The 17,085-nt window shown below is 31.2% G+C and overlaps 1 protein-coding gene across 1 annotated transcript in view; it reads right to left on the bottom strand.

The window, feature by feature from the left end:
- The window catches only part of LOC139523286 (glucose-6-phosphate isomerase-like), a 29,423-nt gene extending 12,356 nt beyond the window's left edge, over nt 1-17,067 (bottom strand). Inside the window, exons 1-10 of the mRNA XM_071317153.1 lie at nt 16,862-17,067; nt 11,739-11,829; nt 10,511-10,648; nt 10,041-10,175; nt 5,867-6,010; nt 4,857-4,928; nt 3,910-3,954; nt 2,820-2,873; nt 1,367-1,427; nt 467-546 (exon numbers count right to left, since the gene is read on the bottom strand). Coding sequence (XP_071173254.1) covers nt 467-546; nt 1,367-1,427; nt 2,820-2,873; nt 3,910-3,954; nt 4,857-4,928; nt 5,867-6,010; nt 10,041-10,175; nt 10,511-10,648; nt 11,739-11,829; nt 16,862-16,998 — 957 coding nt within the window. The 5' untranslated portion in view covers nt 16,999-17,067. The remainder of the gene's footprint in view (nt 1-466; nt 547-1,366; nt 1,428-2,819; nt 2,874-3,909; nt 3,955-4,856; nt 4,929-5,866; nt 6,011-10,040; nt 10,176-10,510; nt 10,649-11,738; nt 11,830-16,861) is intronic.
- Between the last annotated feature and the right edge of the window lie 18 nt (nt 17,068-17,085).

The following is a 17,085-nucleotide window of genomic DNA, read 5'->3' as shown; positions in this document are numbered from 1 at the left end:
AATCTCTGACTTAAGTCTTTATCTTTAAACTAGACGGGAAGTATATATCCAATTAACTTATCATGCTTATTGCAGGTTATCTTGTGTTTAGCGTTTACTTATTGCAATATAGATTGAAAAAAGGTTTGAAAATTTATAATCGAAAACAATGGGGCAAACAGATTGTTTTTTGTAAGTAAGTAAAATAAATTCAAACAAAAAAGTATAGTTAGTTGTCAAAAAATATCAAAAGTGGTGAAACATATATTCTGGAAAAAAAAAAACAACTGTTGACTTGCATGAATATTTCTTTCGATAAAGTTTAATCCACTTATTTCATAAAGGAAAACATATAGTTTTGAATCTCATATATATATTCTATTCATGATTGTGACAGTCTTTGACCATTGTCTAACTTGAACATGTTGAATGTTTTGACATATATCCTGAACAAGATTAGTTAATCTGTTCCCATTACCATACTCACATTTTGTTCTAAAGGAGCTGTGCAGAAATGCTGATCCATAAAATGTCCTCCAGCAAGTAACTCTTCAAAATTATCCATTCCTATTAATGCAAAACATTTTTGTGAAAAAAGTAACAAAATGCACTAACCATGCTAACCCAAATAATTCAGTCCCCCTCCCCGTAATCGATCTCTCCTACTTGCGAGGGCCTGAATTCCTAACATGATAAAAACTCTTCACGAATCCTGGATTTTGATTGGTGACCTGTAGAAAAGGTGAATAATCAGCAATCAGCTCAATTTTATTGGAGATAGGTATATCCCAAGCTAATTTCCGAATGGTTGATTGAAGATTTTTCATTGTCTATGCATTCAGGCGTTAATGTAGTAATTGTAGATCAGCAGAATATAACAACTGAATTATTCGGGTAAAATATGAACTTATTAATATAATTTTAGTATATTCTAATATTTAGTGTGCTAGTGACCTAATATCATATATATGGGTAAGCTCTCACCCTATATGGAATTTACTGACCCCTTATATATCCTGTAAGGTCACTTTATACAAGAGTAATGATGTAATGCATTGTAATTCATGTTCTTAATTAGTACTCATAACTGCATAAATTTGTTGTACATTAAATAAATAGTAGATTTGGTGTTTCGTACACAAATTTTGTACTCTAAGAACTGAGTAAAGTTTTATGGCAGAGAGCCCTCTACTAACATGCTGAACATGACAATTTATCAGTTTGTCACTTTTAGTATATATTTTAACAGAAGCTGTAAGTTTTCATAGAATAAATAATGAATACTCATCAAATAACCTTTAAAATTTCAGTGGTATTCTTAGTATTGCAAATCTATTCTGATTTTAGATTGTTCTATTACTGTTTCATGTAAATAATCTATACTTACCAATAAATAATGCTATAGACATACCAATGGCTGACCACAAGGAGTACCTGCCTCCAACCCACTACAATAATAAAACATAATTCAGAAGATACAATGTCTGCTACACATAGTTACATGCATGAACAAGACGCCTCTTAACTGTAAAAGTTTTTACACTGGAATGAGCCAAAGACTTACATGTAATTATAGATTATTGTTAAACATCTCAACGAGATTGCTTTTCTCGCTTGAGCTGGTACAGCGAAAGTGAGAAAAGCAATCGAGTTGAGATGACCAATGATAATCTGTTTATAGCTATTTTACCTGTGACGACGTTGTCAATTTCATGTCAATTTCGTTAGCAATGCCACGTGGCCTCCTTAGTTTCTAGCGATAATTTTTCCATCTCAAGCGAGAAGCATGATATGAAAATTATCACAAAAAAAGATCAAAGGAAAAATGCACAAAATAGCGATAATAAATATTATTGCAGTTTTATGTTTTATGTATATCTAGACTAGCTCTTTCATTCTTGCTTATCTGTATTCAATCTCAATCAACCTCATTTTTTATCTGTTATTCTTTTACTGTGGATTCATTTATGTACGTGGGGACCAATTTTTGTGGGTTGAGGAAAAATTGTATTTCCTTTGATATTAAATTTTGTGGTTTAGCTAATGTCTGCAGAAAAGCTGACTGTGGATTCACTATTATTCGTTGGATACAAATTTTCGTGGGTTTCGTGGGTAAATGTGAACCACGAAATCAAATGTTCAACGAATAACATAATTTCAATAGTCTTTTTATACAGAGATCGGCAAAACCAGGAAAACATATATCTACGAATATGCAAGTTTTCAGCAATCCACGAAAAATGAATACCCATGAAAATAAATGAATCCACAGTATATTATATCCATTATCACTGAACTTGTACACATTTTTGTTTAGGGGCCAGTTGAAACAAGTCTCTGGGTGTGGAATGTTATTGCTGTATTGAAGATCCATTGGTGTTCTTCGGATGTCTTCTGCTCTTTGGTCGGGTTGTTGTCTTTTTGACACATTCCCCATTTCCATTTTCAATTTTGTAGATCAGGAAAACTTAAACTGACTAACTCTACCTTATTTTTTAATATTGATTCTATGTCATATGAACACACTTTCAGTTTCTCCATATTACATTTAAATTAAACACTGTTACTTGTTATAAGTCAAGTATATTTGTATGAACATTTATACATATTACATTCACATTTGCATGCCACAACTTAAAATGAAACAATTTCCAGTCAAATTTTGCATCACAATTTTACATACCAAATCATAATTAAAAAGTGATGACGCATAATGCCAGAAAGTTAATTGGAGAGAGATCTAGGGTAATTCAGAGCATATTCAGCTATATTCTCAAAAGCGTAAATATGTTCTATCAAATAATATAGATGTATGTTAAAAATGTTATAAATATACTTACATCCCAGAATTCAAACATATTCTTCTCATCGATTCCAAAGGCTTTAACCAATGTCTGTAAAGAAAAAAAATTAGTAAAACAAATCAACAGATAAAATAATTTAGATCTGAATTACAATATGAAATCCATTTAGTACAATTTGTTTATGCCATGCGATATTGCAATTTTTCTTTTTATCAAAATGCATCTACTTATTGATTTTTCACAAATAAATAGTTTTCGTAAGACTATTTCTCTACAAGATTTTCACCAAAAAAAAAATCAAACATTTTCTCAGTTCAAGATATTAACATTTTTCAATTTAAGATGTTCCCAGATTTGTTTAAAATGATTTTCAAAACTTTTGTATTATAGAACAGCAAATAACAATAGGAGTAAAAATACTATTATTTGATAAAAAAAAAATTACCTTTACATGTATCCCTTCCGAAATGCAAAGAAAATGTTTTATCTTTTTAACTATATGAATATGCACATTGCACACATTTCGTATATATAATGTATGTGAATGGTATTTAGTGAAATTAAATCTGAACATTATAATATATTTCATTATCATAAGTGTGTGCACTTTCAAAGTCTGTACTTAAGGAGGCTTGAGGGTAAAAAAAAATCAGAAAAATTTGAAACATTTTTTTTCGTTATAAATTTTATTTATTACAGTATTAATTGTTACTTTATGATCAATATGGTACAAAAATCAACAAAAAAAATGATTTGATTTGGCCCCAGATGACTTTTAAAATGTTTATATCATTGAAATAGCTCCAAATTATCTCCCTTTGGTGAAAAAATATTTCAATATTACCTATTTTTCTTTTATTAGTTCAACAGAATAAAAGTGCCTTAACAAAAATGCTTGCTACTTTCAAAGGCAGATTGTTAGCTTAAATGAACGGTGACTCCCTTTTTCTATTTCATTTTCCTATTAAGTATATGATAAAGTTCATTTATAGAAAAAATGGCGAAATCCTATATTTAAAAAAAAAAAACAATTTATATCCACAAGCCCCTACCATGCACATTAAGAAGGTCAAATACACATATAACCTTTTTGAAAACTCTTTTTCCCATAGTACTTGCTACTTACAACATTAGTTGACAGAGCCACAAAGTGTTTTCCTACTGCACTATTCTACAAAATAAAACAATCTTTATATCAAACTGAATACATCATCCCTTTCTGGTACATTAAAGTATATAACTCAAAGGTTTACAAAAAAATTTTGTCTTGACTATCTGATGAGTTGGTAGATTGATATGATATGCTGCACTTCATTTCGTCTTACAAATTTTATGACTATCAAACATCATTCTTCTACTTCAATTACCGGTAACAATGGTAAAACATCAATAGCATATAAACTTTGAAATTCATAGAATGGAATTCTTAATGTTCATTAAATTATGCAGTCTGATTAAAATCTAACCTCTAAGCACTCCCATTTTCTGATATCAGTAAACGGGAGCACTGAGAGGTTTGATTTTAATCAGAATTCAAATTATGGAAATCTGTTTCACTCTAACTATGAATATTTATTTGCAATCCAGACTTTAAATCTCTTTCAAAACCTTTGAACATACATCCAAGACAATTTGAAGATTTTTTTCATGTTGATATATCTAAACTTAAGTTCTTTTCAGCAACTGTTTGGATATCTAATCACAATTTAAAATGTGTTAGGTACTGACAGGAAAAACCAGTAAATGCTTCTAGGAGTATAAAAAGTCTGGGCACCAAAAACCTGTCAAGTATATATATGTACTTGATTTTTTTATGCCAATTAAACCACAGGGTTTAATAGCATTGTATATTGAATTACTATATTAAACAAAAGTTGAAGCAACTTAGGTGAGATGAATATGTCAGAAATATAAATAAACTGGTCTTGTAAATTCAATACAAATTTCAACACAATTACACAGAAAAAAAATCCATATTCTTTCGTCATCATACTTATTTCTACATATATATTACTATCTTTTTATAAATTTGAAAATTGCTACAATTGCTCTGCAATTAAAAATGTCACTTACATCCTTAGCAGTAGCCAGAAACCATGCTTTTGCTGACTCAGCATTTGTTATTGTTTCCTGTGTGGTAAAGGTCTGAAAGTATATAAATGTAAATACAAATGTACATGTAGTCCCAAACAAAATCATGATTAATGTTCTGTCCCTAACTGTAACACTTTTAAATCATACAGGGAGACACTAACTATTTCAATTTATACCTAAAATAACATGTGAACAAAAGGCTCACAAAATTTAATCTCTCCTTCCCTTGAACTTTTTATACAATGTATTTACTTTGACTTGCAGACAGACAGACAGCCTTATCTGCAATACAATTATGTTGGTAAGTAACAATAAAATCAAGCATTAGTAATAACCTTAAAGACAATCAAAAGATATGTCAGACATGACTCTATAAAATTGACTGTGTGCACATGGCTGTTAAACTAAATTTGTGACCTTTCAATCAGATATTTCACATTCAACTTGTGTTGGCACAATATTTACTCACTTTTAAATTTCTGAATATTGATCTACAGTTGAAATGTTTAACTAAAGTTTATGCACATAATGAGAGAGTGAATACTATACACAACTAAATATGTTTGTGGAATATATTGACACTTGTAAACAAAACAACTATTTTATAGAGAAAAAATTGTCCAAGTTTTAGGTTTTTGAGCCAAACAGTTGCTTAGAAGAATCCTTATTATTAAACTGACAGCTAATTTTAATGCATCTGAACCAATTTTAACAGAAGAAAAACTTTAACACTGTACTATACAATAGATATACTTTACGCTTATACCTATTTTATATATCTGTAATAAGCTATGACTTCCTTAGTATGTGTAAAATTAATATAAGCCAACTTGAATTAGTTACAGTTGGATATAACACTGACAACAGAGCACTACAATAAAACACAACATTCTAATAAATACATGTTAATGTAATGATCATGAATACATGTTAAAGGGTTTTAAAGGTAAAAGCTATTTTTTTTCAATCAATTCATATGCAATACCTACTTTTGAGGCAATGATAAACAAAGTTGTTTCTGGATTCAGATTCTTCAAGGTCTTTGCTAAATGTGTACCATCAATGTTTGATATAAAGTGGGCATTGGGTCCTTTCTGGTATGGTTGTAGAGCTTCTGTTGCCATCAATGGACCCTGAAATCAACATTTAATCAAATATTAATGTTCTCACATAAATAATAAAATCATAACATTTTAGCTAAAACTAGAGGCTCTGTGTCGCTCACCTTGGTCTATGTGAATATTAAACAAAGGAAGCAGATGGATTCATGACAGAATTGTGTTTTGTTGATGGTGATGTGTTTGTACATCTTACTTTACTAAACAGTCTTGCTGCTTACAATTATCTCTATCTATAATGAACTTGGCCCAGCAGTTTTAGTGGAAAATGTTAATAAAAATTTACAAATTTTATGAAAATTGTTAAAAATTGACTATAAAGGACTATAACTCCTTAGGGGGTCAATTGACCATTTTGGTCATGTTGACTTATTTGTAAATCTTACTTTGCTGAACATTATTGCTGTTAACAGTTTATCTCTATCTATAATAATACTCAAGATAATAACCAAAAACAGCAAAATTTCCTTAAGGCCAGGTGAGCTAATAATAGCCAAATAAACAGCTGCGCCATGAGCGCATGATACGCCGGACGTCTTGTGTGGAAGTTTTATGCAATGATCATAAATAGTTTCTGAGAAAGTTTTAAGCAATAACCATATATTGTTATTGAGACACGACAGGACATGTGAAACCCCCAATCCTGTTTTTTTTTTACAAAAAACTAAATATCACTAAAATAAAATTTTGAATCAAAACCAAAAAGTATACAGATCTTTAGATTAATAAAACAAAGAAGTGTGTAAAGTTTTAAGCAATAATATTAAATTATTTTTGAGTTACGGCGCGACATGTAAAATCAAAGCCTTAAAGGCTGTAAAAGCAATTGCTGTCATGTTAATGTTTGGGGACTTTTATTTTTCATCCACATATATATAATAATTAAACCTGACATGAGTGTTGTCTAGTTAGAAGTAAGGTTTTAACTTTATATAAATAAAAGACTTTAGCAGAAAGTCATTTTTAATATGTTTTATATTTCACAAGGAGACAACACGTTTACCAGGCTAAAGTTGGGGTCAAATATACATGTGCTGAAACATATAACTCAAAAAGAAATCATCATGGATTATCCCCTGGTAGTGTTTGTAACTGGGCAATAATTTCCTTTATTGATTTAATTTTAACAATTTTCATTATTAATTTATATTTAACCATTAACACAAATGATTAAGTTAAAACATTTCAACTTTCCAGACGCAAATGTTAAAAAACGGGAAAGAAATAAAATATCTTACAAGACATAAACATGTAAAGAATAAATATATATTTCAGCTTAATAAAAATATTTTCATAATGGTACTTTGTCATCATTTTTAAAACTAAGTTCCAAACATTATTGCTCAGTTGATATACATGTATGTCCTTCTGATGCGGTACGAGCACAGGCACTTGTTTCTATCCAAAATAGTTTTATATGGATAGCCGTCCTTCCTATGGATAGAAACAAGTGCATGTGGGTACGAGATAACTATAATTCTCATGCAATCCCGAAAGAGGGGGGGGGGGGGGGGGTCATCACAGACAAACATGACATTAAATCGTTATCACTGATGTATTGTTTAGGGCCAGTTGAAGGACGCCTCCGGGTGCGGGAATTTTTCGCTGCATTGAAGACCTGTTGGTGACCTTCTGCTGTTGTATGTTTTTCTATGGTCGGGTTGTTGTCTCTTTGACACATTCCCCATTTCCATTCTCAATTTTATTATACGAACAAGAACAAACAGCTCTACGTTGCTTTGACATTTATCAATTTTCAGGAAACATTGCGAAAAATGATCTTCAATATTTCGAAAACATGTGAAATAAAATTGCTAACACGGTGGACCGTCGAGTGTCAACAAACGTAGTAGACATGTTCACTGAAAAGACGAGGATAATGGTTTCATCTGACATTTGTTATGCATTCCCAGTTTTGATCATGATATTTAAAAAGACGTACTTTTTTTCAATCTATGTAACTAGAAAATTCCATGTTGAAATATCTCTTCATCTGGACCGACTTGGCATCTACTACGTTTGGACGGGTCCATTTCATTAGTAAGGTGATCGATAAATATTACGGAGTTTGACAGAAAAGGAAAACGAACTTATTGTTATGTGTTTTCAACAAGGGTTTCGTTCCGCTAAATTATTTGCGCAAACAAAGTTTGTCTATTTTTAGATTACAGGTAATCATTTGACACTACGCATTAACCTGTGTAGTGATTTTGATTTTACAATAAATGTATGAATGAACGATAATTTTATGAATGAACAAGAGCACCTGAACTCTTAAAGAAACACAAATTAAACATATAAAACCGTATTTAATAGGAGATAATTCAGTTAAATTTTCAATACTAAATCAACAACTGAAATGAATCCATATTTTGTTGAAACATCGTACGAACGTCGGAAAACGGAATCGCAATTATAAAAATGTACTTTTTTTCACTCGGACTTCTATGTTATTTGATAGTCAAACGGTTGACCCTTTAAATACAAAAATACATCTACAAGAACATATTCTGAAACTTCTTAAATCCACTAACGTTTTTTTAAAGTTTCAAGCTATGTATTGCATTATAAAACATACATAGGTGTTAAAGAATGACAGACCAGGAGCCTGTTTAACAAAATACTATGGCTTGATATGGGCGGAGTCTCTAATCTGGGTCACAAAGATGGCCATACGCGATAGCATAAAAGCAATTGCTTTAAAAACCCTCCCCTGTTTAACAAAATACTCAAAAACTCCAAAATAAAGTTTTGAATCATCACCAAAAAGTATACAGATCTTTAGATTAATATAACAAAGAAGTGTGTAAAGTTTTAAGCAATAATCATAAATTGTTTTTGAGATACGGCACAACATGTAAAAAAAACCTCCCCCTTTTTTTACAAAATACTCAATAACTCAAAAATGAAATTTTGAATCATCACCAAAAAGTATACAGATCTTCAGATTAATATAACAAAGACATGTGTAAAGTTTTAAGCAATAATCATAAATCGTTTTTGAGATATGGTGCGACATGTAAAAAAAAACCTCCCCCTTTTTTACAAAATACTCAATAACTCAAAAATGAAATTTTGAATCATCACCAAAAAGTATACAGATATTAAGATTAATATAAATAAGAAGTTTTTAAAGTTTTGAGCCATAATCAAGAATCGTTTTTGAGATACGGTGCGACATGTGAAAAAAACACCCCGCTGTTTTAGTTACAAAGTGCCGTAACTCAAAAAGTTTTAATCTTATTTTCACCAAAAAGTATACAGATCATTTGATCATTATAAGAAACAACTATGTTAAGTTTCATGAAATTTGGATAAGTCGTTCTCAAGTTACAGTGCGACATGTTTACGCCGAACAGACAGACGCACGGACGACAGACGGACGGACACCGGACATTTGTATACCATAATACGTCCCGTCAAAATTTTGACGGGCGTATAAAAACGGTATAATTTCTTTAAAATTGCCAATTCAGGGGCAGCAACCCAACAACCGGTGTCCGATTCGTCTGAAAATTTCAGGGCAGATAGATCTTTACCTGATAAACAATTTTACCCCCCCCATGTCAGATTTGCTCTAAATGCTTTGGTTTCAGAGTTATAAGCCTAAATCTACATTTTACCCCTATGTTCTATTTTTTGCCATGGTGGCCATCATGGTTGGTTGGCCGGGTCACGCCACACATTTTTTAAACTAGATACCCCAATGATGATTGTGGCCAAGTTTGGTTTAATTTGGCCCAGTAGTTTCAGTGAAGATTTTTGTAAAAGCTAACGACGGGCGCCGCCGACGACGTCAATGCCGGACGCCAGACGCAAAGTGATGATAAAAGCTCACTTGGCCCTACGGGCCAGGTGAGCTTAAAAGGGAGATGTTTTATGTAAAAAGTCACACTTGAACAAGGGAGATAATTTTTATCTAAAAAGGTCATACATGAACAAGGGAGATAATTTTTATCTAAATAGGTCACACATGAACAAGGAAGATAATTTTTGATAATTTTTTTATCTAAAAAGGTCACACATGAACAATGGAGATAATTACCAGATCTGACCCACCAATACCAATATTTACAACATCTGTGATAGATTTTCCTGTATAACCTTTCCACTTTCCACTGATAACCTCCTCTGTAAATTCTCTCATGTGTTGTAACACTTTGTTCACATCAGGCATCACCTATAATTTAAATTATTGAGTAAAATTTTGTCTCCCTAAATGTCTGACACAAACAGAAAATTGAGAGAACAATTTAAGTAACATGTATAATATTTTACTTTCCAAAAGCAAAAAATTGATATATGACCTTCTTCAATTGATTTATTTCTTTTTTTTCTGCCTGGGCAGGTGAATAGTTTTATCTTCTACCCCATGTGACAGTTTAATTCAATTCAATCAATATCAAATGTTTATGGATGCCCCCAATACTCTGAAAAACCTTTACGTTATTAAAATGTTCTTTCTCTCCCATAAAAGTCATTATTTTTCAACACAATCCCTCAGCATTGTCTTACATCTTTGTCATTTACTAAGATAGGTGTGTTTGATCTGTTTCTCAGGGCAATGTGTAGTACAGCTCTGTCTTCTGTAAAATTAATCTTCTCTCCACTAAACATAGCCTGTCTCATCTCTTCTACTTTACGGTCTCTTGCCTGAAATATTGAAAAAGTCTAAGTTATAAAATATTTACACTTTGTATTTAACTTTTGAGTGTTCCTGATTAGGGCCCCAGTTAAGTTTATAAAAAAAAACGCCTTTTAAGCATTTAAAGTCATACGTAACCAGTGACTGTTGAAAGGTTGTCATTGGCTGAAAGATGTTACATTAGTTACTATGTTTTTTTATTTATTTCTGAAAGCACTTTATAAAACCAGTCTATGTTTTTCCTTAAAATTTTGTCATTTAGTTTTCTTTCCATAGACACATATACATGTCTAATCTAATTGTCATCAAGTTTTTGTTAACTTTTATCATGTTTATAGAATATCTGTGTTAACCATGTTAAAATTGACCAAAGATAAGTTCCATGTGTCTAAGTCACAATTCTGTCCTTTTCTTGAGCAACACAACATGTATATCCTCCTAAAGTAAGAGCACCTTAGGTCATCCAGAAATCTGATGGGGTTTGTGTAGCTCACTATTTAGTTTCTGAGTATTGCTTTGAACTTAATGGAGACTGTTGTTTGTCTTTTCAATTTCAAATTATGATTTTGATACTGTACCTTTTGGTATCTTTTGCTTTTCTTTGTACAAACATGACAAAATAGGAGTCAATTTTGTTCAACATGTACATATAGATGGAAGCAATACAAGCTCTGTAACCAATACTTCAAATAAAGTATTTGAGAGAAAAAAAATGATACAAAATGTGTTTTCTTTATCATGTTTATATTCCAGTTCCACATCAAAATCAATAAGCATGTACATGTATAAATATGACTTTTACCTTGGAATGGGACTATTTTTAAATACTATTGACTATTGTATTTTTCCCTTACAGCATTCTCAATGCTATATATTGTCAGGTATTTCTTAAATCCTTTATGTGATACAATGAATGTATGAAGATTAAGTTAAAGTAACAAAATCTGCTTTAAAAATGCAACTTGGACAAGCAACTACCTTTTTTTGTAAATATATCTCTTAATTCTAATCATACTTATGATACAATTTATGTAAAAATGAAATTCTTCGATAATTAGTTATTAATACATCAACATGATCAAAAAAGGAATAATTTACCAGTTGGAACAACATCTTGAGTACTTCATCATTGACCAAATTTTTGGAATAATCAAGCAGCAACTCTCCATTTTTTGTCAGCAAATTAATACTGAAAAATAAACACATGAAACAGCTATTCAATTACAGTGAAAATTTAATCAAAATAAATTTTGAAAGTTCACACACATCACATTTTGATACTATCACGACACAGGCAATATACATGTATGCCCTCAGTTTTAAATTTAACATTCAAAATTGTTGGTCACTGAGCATGGTGTGTGTTCTACAAGGATCACCATTGGCCAGTTTTTCACCTTTCATCTGAAACCTTCGATGCTGAAATATATTCTACATGACTTTGTGTTTGCACCATTTGCACCGGTCTATGCATAACGAGTATCAATTTTGTTTTGTACAATACTTTTCAGTGTGTTCTTCTTCGACCCAGCCAATTTTGGTGGTGTAATATCTAACAAATATTTAAAGTCTGCTAAGATTCCTCTCATGCCAGTGCTGGGGTTGTCTTAAACTTGAAGTAAGGTGGCGGCTTTTTGTTATCCGAGTTAAAGGGGGTCACTAAGCTTAGAGAATTTTTTTTTTTATTCAAATGATTAAAAAGCTTTGTACCATCTTTATGCAAATACCAGAACATAAGTTTTGAACATGTTGAAACTAGACAAAAATATGAAAAATAAATTTACCACAGACTTACTACAGTTTGTACTGGCATTATACAAAGTTGAGTTAACTTTCTTTTACTCAGCTGGCTCTCCTCACATAAACTGTTTATCTTTGTTTAATCTACCATTTTCTACATAATGAAATGCCTGTACCAAGTTAGGAACAGTCTGCACGGTTAGCCACTAGTCCGATGCCCCAGACTAGTAAAATTTCATTCGGACTAGTAAGTTTTTGCCAAATTTTGTTTGGCCCAATAAGAAAAATGTCAGAATATTGGTCTTCGGACTAGTAGTTGAAAAAGTTTTTGGTGCAGACTGTAGGAATATGATAGTTGTTTTCCATTCATTTGATGTGTTCCAGCTTTTGACTTTGCTATTGCCTTTTTTTAAGAACTTTTCGTTTTGAATTTTCTTTGGAATATTGGACTTTTTTCTTACTTTTTTATACATGCATGACATATTCCATGTATTGTATATATAAATATATCGACATATGACATATCATAATGTTTTTAATGAATGTATTGTATTTAGGAACATGATGAATGTGCATTATGCATGTTGTATGTAAGCCTTTATCGCTATTTGGAAATCTGAGCTAGTTGACATTTTGAGCTATATAGCTACATTGTAGTTGGCCTGAGAATTTGCGCAGCTTGAACTTTCGACTTCATACAACAATTACATCTCCATTGTGTCGTCAGATATCTTGTATTATCATATACTTAGACTAAATAACATATGATTTTTACCGTATGATAATAGCATAAAACTAACGTAAATTCCATATTTTTCTAATAGGGGCTTAGCGGGCTGATATGAAAAGTTTATCACATGCTCCGAATATTATCACATGCCTTTCAGTAACGTTATCACATGGCATTCCAGTGATACTCGAAAAATTCCAGAAAATACACATCCAGTCAGGGGTACTTCTTGTACAAGTGTATTTTATTTTAATATTTACTTGAAGAAGTAAAAAAAAATATACACATATAAGTAAATAAATAATGTTTGAATAATCTCCCCTTATAAATCCCCTTAATTTTCTAAAAAAATTACTTGTATAAGTAAATTTTTTCTTACAATCCCACAAAAATCCTCAAGTTTTGAGATGTAAAATCATGCCTTTAATGATTTTTCCCAGGTTTGCTCAAATTTTTTCATTTAAGTTCAATGTTTCATCTCATTAATTCATCAAAGAAACTGATTGAGCAAAGATCTTGTATATTTGCATAAGGCCTTCAAAAATTTCTCCTTTGGGGCTTGTAAATGAGCAGTGTTATGAAGATGACAGACAAATGGGATTTTCATTGTCCATGAAATTACACTTAAATGATTAGTAAAGACATCTGTAAAGGGTACACAATTTAAAATTCTATTAGAGCAAAGAAATCTTAAGAATTCAAGAAAAGAAGAAAGGATGATTTTTTTACTTATAAATACAAGTAAAAAATTCTGAATGCCTTAGGGACATAACTTAGCCAATTTTTTTTTTACCTATACAAGTAAATAAAATTCACTTGTATAAGTATCATACAAATTTAATTATATGTGTATATTTTTTTTTACTTCTTCAAGTACAAATACACTTGTACAAGTAGTACCCCTGACTGACATCAATCATTTTCAATGGTACTTTTCAGTGAAAAACATTACAAAGAAGGGTACAAAACAATTATTTGGATACAGGAAAGTATATTGTGTAAAATTCAATTATGAATAATAAAAAAAAAACCAAACAAACAAACAAACAAACAAACAAACAAACAAACTTACAAATGATAAAATAAGGCATTTAAAAACAAATCCAACATATTTTAGAAAGTTACTTTAAAAATGATGACTTTTCCAAACAGTGTTCATTATGTTTATTGTTTATATTTTTTTTAATCATCCATACATATTTATAATAATATATCAAACTGTTGTTTTACCTCTCTGTTGAAGCATTTGATCATGTTAATGAAAGATTTCATTTTGGATGTACTACCTTGGGGTCCGATGTCTTTTTGAACTTCTATTTGAGAACCACTTAAAAAAGGATTTATATATTTAATCTGTTATTTTTCTCCATACACCTTATCGCTAATCCCGGCTGACCCGGCCGCTTGAACTTTTGACGCATACAACAATCACTTTTCCATTGTGGCGTCAGATATTTTGCTTTATGACGTCAAATTTTTTACGGGAACCTGTGTGATGGCCAGTAATGCATGTAATGGCGGACAAATAGCGATAAGGTGTATTGTTGAAGCATGTGATAAAAAGAACATAGCATGTCATTTTTTATAGGCAGTGGCTATTTGACCGGCACCGGCTAAATAGCAAATTTGCTATTTGACCGGCACCGGCAAAATAGCAAATTTGCTATTTAGCCGGCACTGAATAAAATTGTTCATTGATGTGATTAGTAGAGAATAAAAAAGCTTAATAAGAATTTAAAATAATTTTATCACAATATCAAGCATTAAATATACAGTACAATCAAAAATAAAATATAAACTTTATAATATTAATTAAAAGCATCAAAACACATTTGTACATTACTAAATATACTTTTTTTAAATATCTATTATTAAAAAGATGTTCAAATCTGTGTAAAATCTATGGTTTAAATATCCTTCCATGCTATAAAAATAGTGTTATGTTAAACTACGTACATCATAAAAAAGACAATATTAAAAGTTGTTTGCTACGAATTTCAAAAGGACACATGATTTAACATTTGCAATTGTTACAAAACCAATTCTTTGCCTTTGTAAGTAGTTTTAATCTAGCACAAGATAAATGTTGCCACTCCGAACAGGAACTACACATTACACTGGCTTCCTTTGAATCTGCATCATGTGTGCATATGTTACATATGTAGATAGATTTCTTTTTCTTCTCTTTATATACGCTCTTAATTTTGATTTTTTTAAAATACTAAGGCTTTTCTACCTCAGGCATAGATTAACACTTTTAGGAATTTTGGATCTCTATACTCTTCAACTTCGTACTTTGTTTGGCTTTTTAAACTTTTTTGGATTCGAGCGTCACTGATGAGTCTTTTGTAGACGAAACTCGCGTCTGGCGTATATATAAAATTTAGTCCTGGTATCTATGATGAGTTTATTTAATAGCTTCCCATGCATCTTTTTGACAATACTTTTTGATTAAACCAATGTTTTCAATTGAGTCCAAACAAGAGGCAGTTAAAAGTATGCTTCTTCTGTGTAGGCATATACTCAAACTAAGAGAAGTTAATCACGAAAATTTGATTGTTGCTGCTGCAGTGTCAGATCGTTGGGAGATTAACACAGTAAGGACATCACTTAGATTATTTGATGATACTGGTATATCAGAAACCCAGTCATCATATGTACCCCAAAAAGAGTGAGGAAAATTTCTCAAAGCACAAAATACAGGGAGACACAAATTCTGTTACAGCAAATGGCTAGGTTCATCCGAAGCTTCTGGTGGCGCATATCACTGAACAGAGAGTGAGATGTTATTCAGAGCGTTACAACTTTTTGCAGTCATGGGAAGAAGTGTATGGTTCTTGACGTTATAGATTCTGATTCTGTGGAAAGTACAAGTTCAAGTGGCAATGAACATGAACAAACACACGTACATGTTAATGAGGATATTGAAAGCATCAATGATGATATAAATGTAACAGACAATAAAGAAAATGATACTGATAATGTTCAAATATTTTTGAAAATTCACGAAAACAAGTTTCACAAGTTTCGCAAAAAGAAGAACGAGATACCGCTCAACAAGAATAACACCTACTGAATTCCAGTTGTTGTGGATCGCGTGTTTCGCATATATTACTTCAACCAAATATTAAGAAATGTGGAAGGCCAAAAGATTTGACCCAAACTATCATTTGTTTTTATTTTGGTTGTACTGTAATTTTAATGCTTGATATTGTGATAAAATTATTTTAATTTATTATTAAGCTTTTTTATTCTCTACTAATCCCATCAATGAACAGTTTTATTCAGTGCCGGCTAAATAGCAAATTTGCTATTTTGCCGGTGCCGGTCAAATAGCAAATTTGCTATTTAGCCGGTGCCGGTCAAATAGCCACTGCCTTTGTTATATCGCATGTATTATCAGCCCTCGGTCAATATAAGCCCTTGAGCCAAGCGGCTCTTGGGCTGATATTGAACGTAGGGCTGATAATATCTGGGATATGAAAAATGCCATGCAATAATCTGATAATATATAATCAAAATTTTACAGGTACCATTGTCATGTTTGCGATGTCCAGTACTGGCGGACTCATATATCTAGTGATTAGGTGTATAAAATAATGTCCTACACTGCAACTAAATAATGGAAGTCTGACAGATATTTAAAGGTATGTTGAAAAAAATTGCAAATGAAGCTGAGTTCACAATGTCTACTGTATAGTAGTAAACCAGGATGTATTTTTTATTTTATAAATTAATTTTTTATAAAAACCTTAATTTGTCAAATCTGGCTTCATCCTCTTTGAACATGTCTGGCATGTTAATTTTTGATCCATTTTCATCATAATATTTTTGAAGATTTTGCCAAGCAGCTTCTGAGGTTAAAAGAGGACGTTTGATTCCAGCCATTCTGCAACAGAAATATGAATCCGTCTGCTTGTAACCTTGACCTTTTTTGACCCTATCATCTTCATTAAAGTGGTGATTATTTCATAT

The sequence above is a fragment of the Mytilus edulis genome, chromosome 5, assembly GCF_963676685.1.
Source record: "Mytilus edulis chromosome 5, xbMytEdul2.2, whole genome shotgun sequence".
NCBI lineage: Eukaryota > Metazoa > Mollusca > Bivalvia > Mytilida > Mytilidae > Mytilus > Mytilus edulis.
This window is presented reverse-complemented; position numbering and strand designations above follow the sequence as displayed.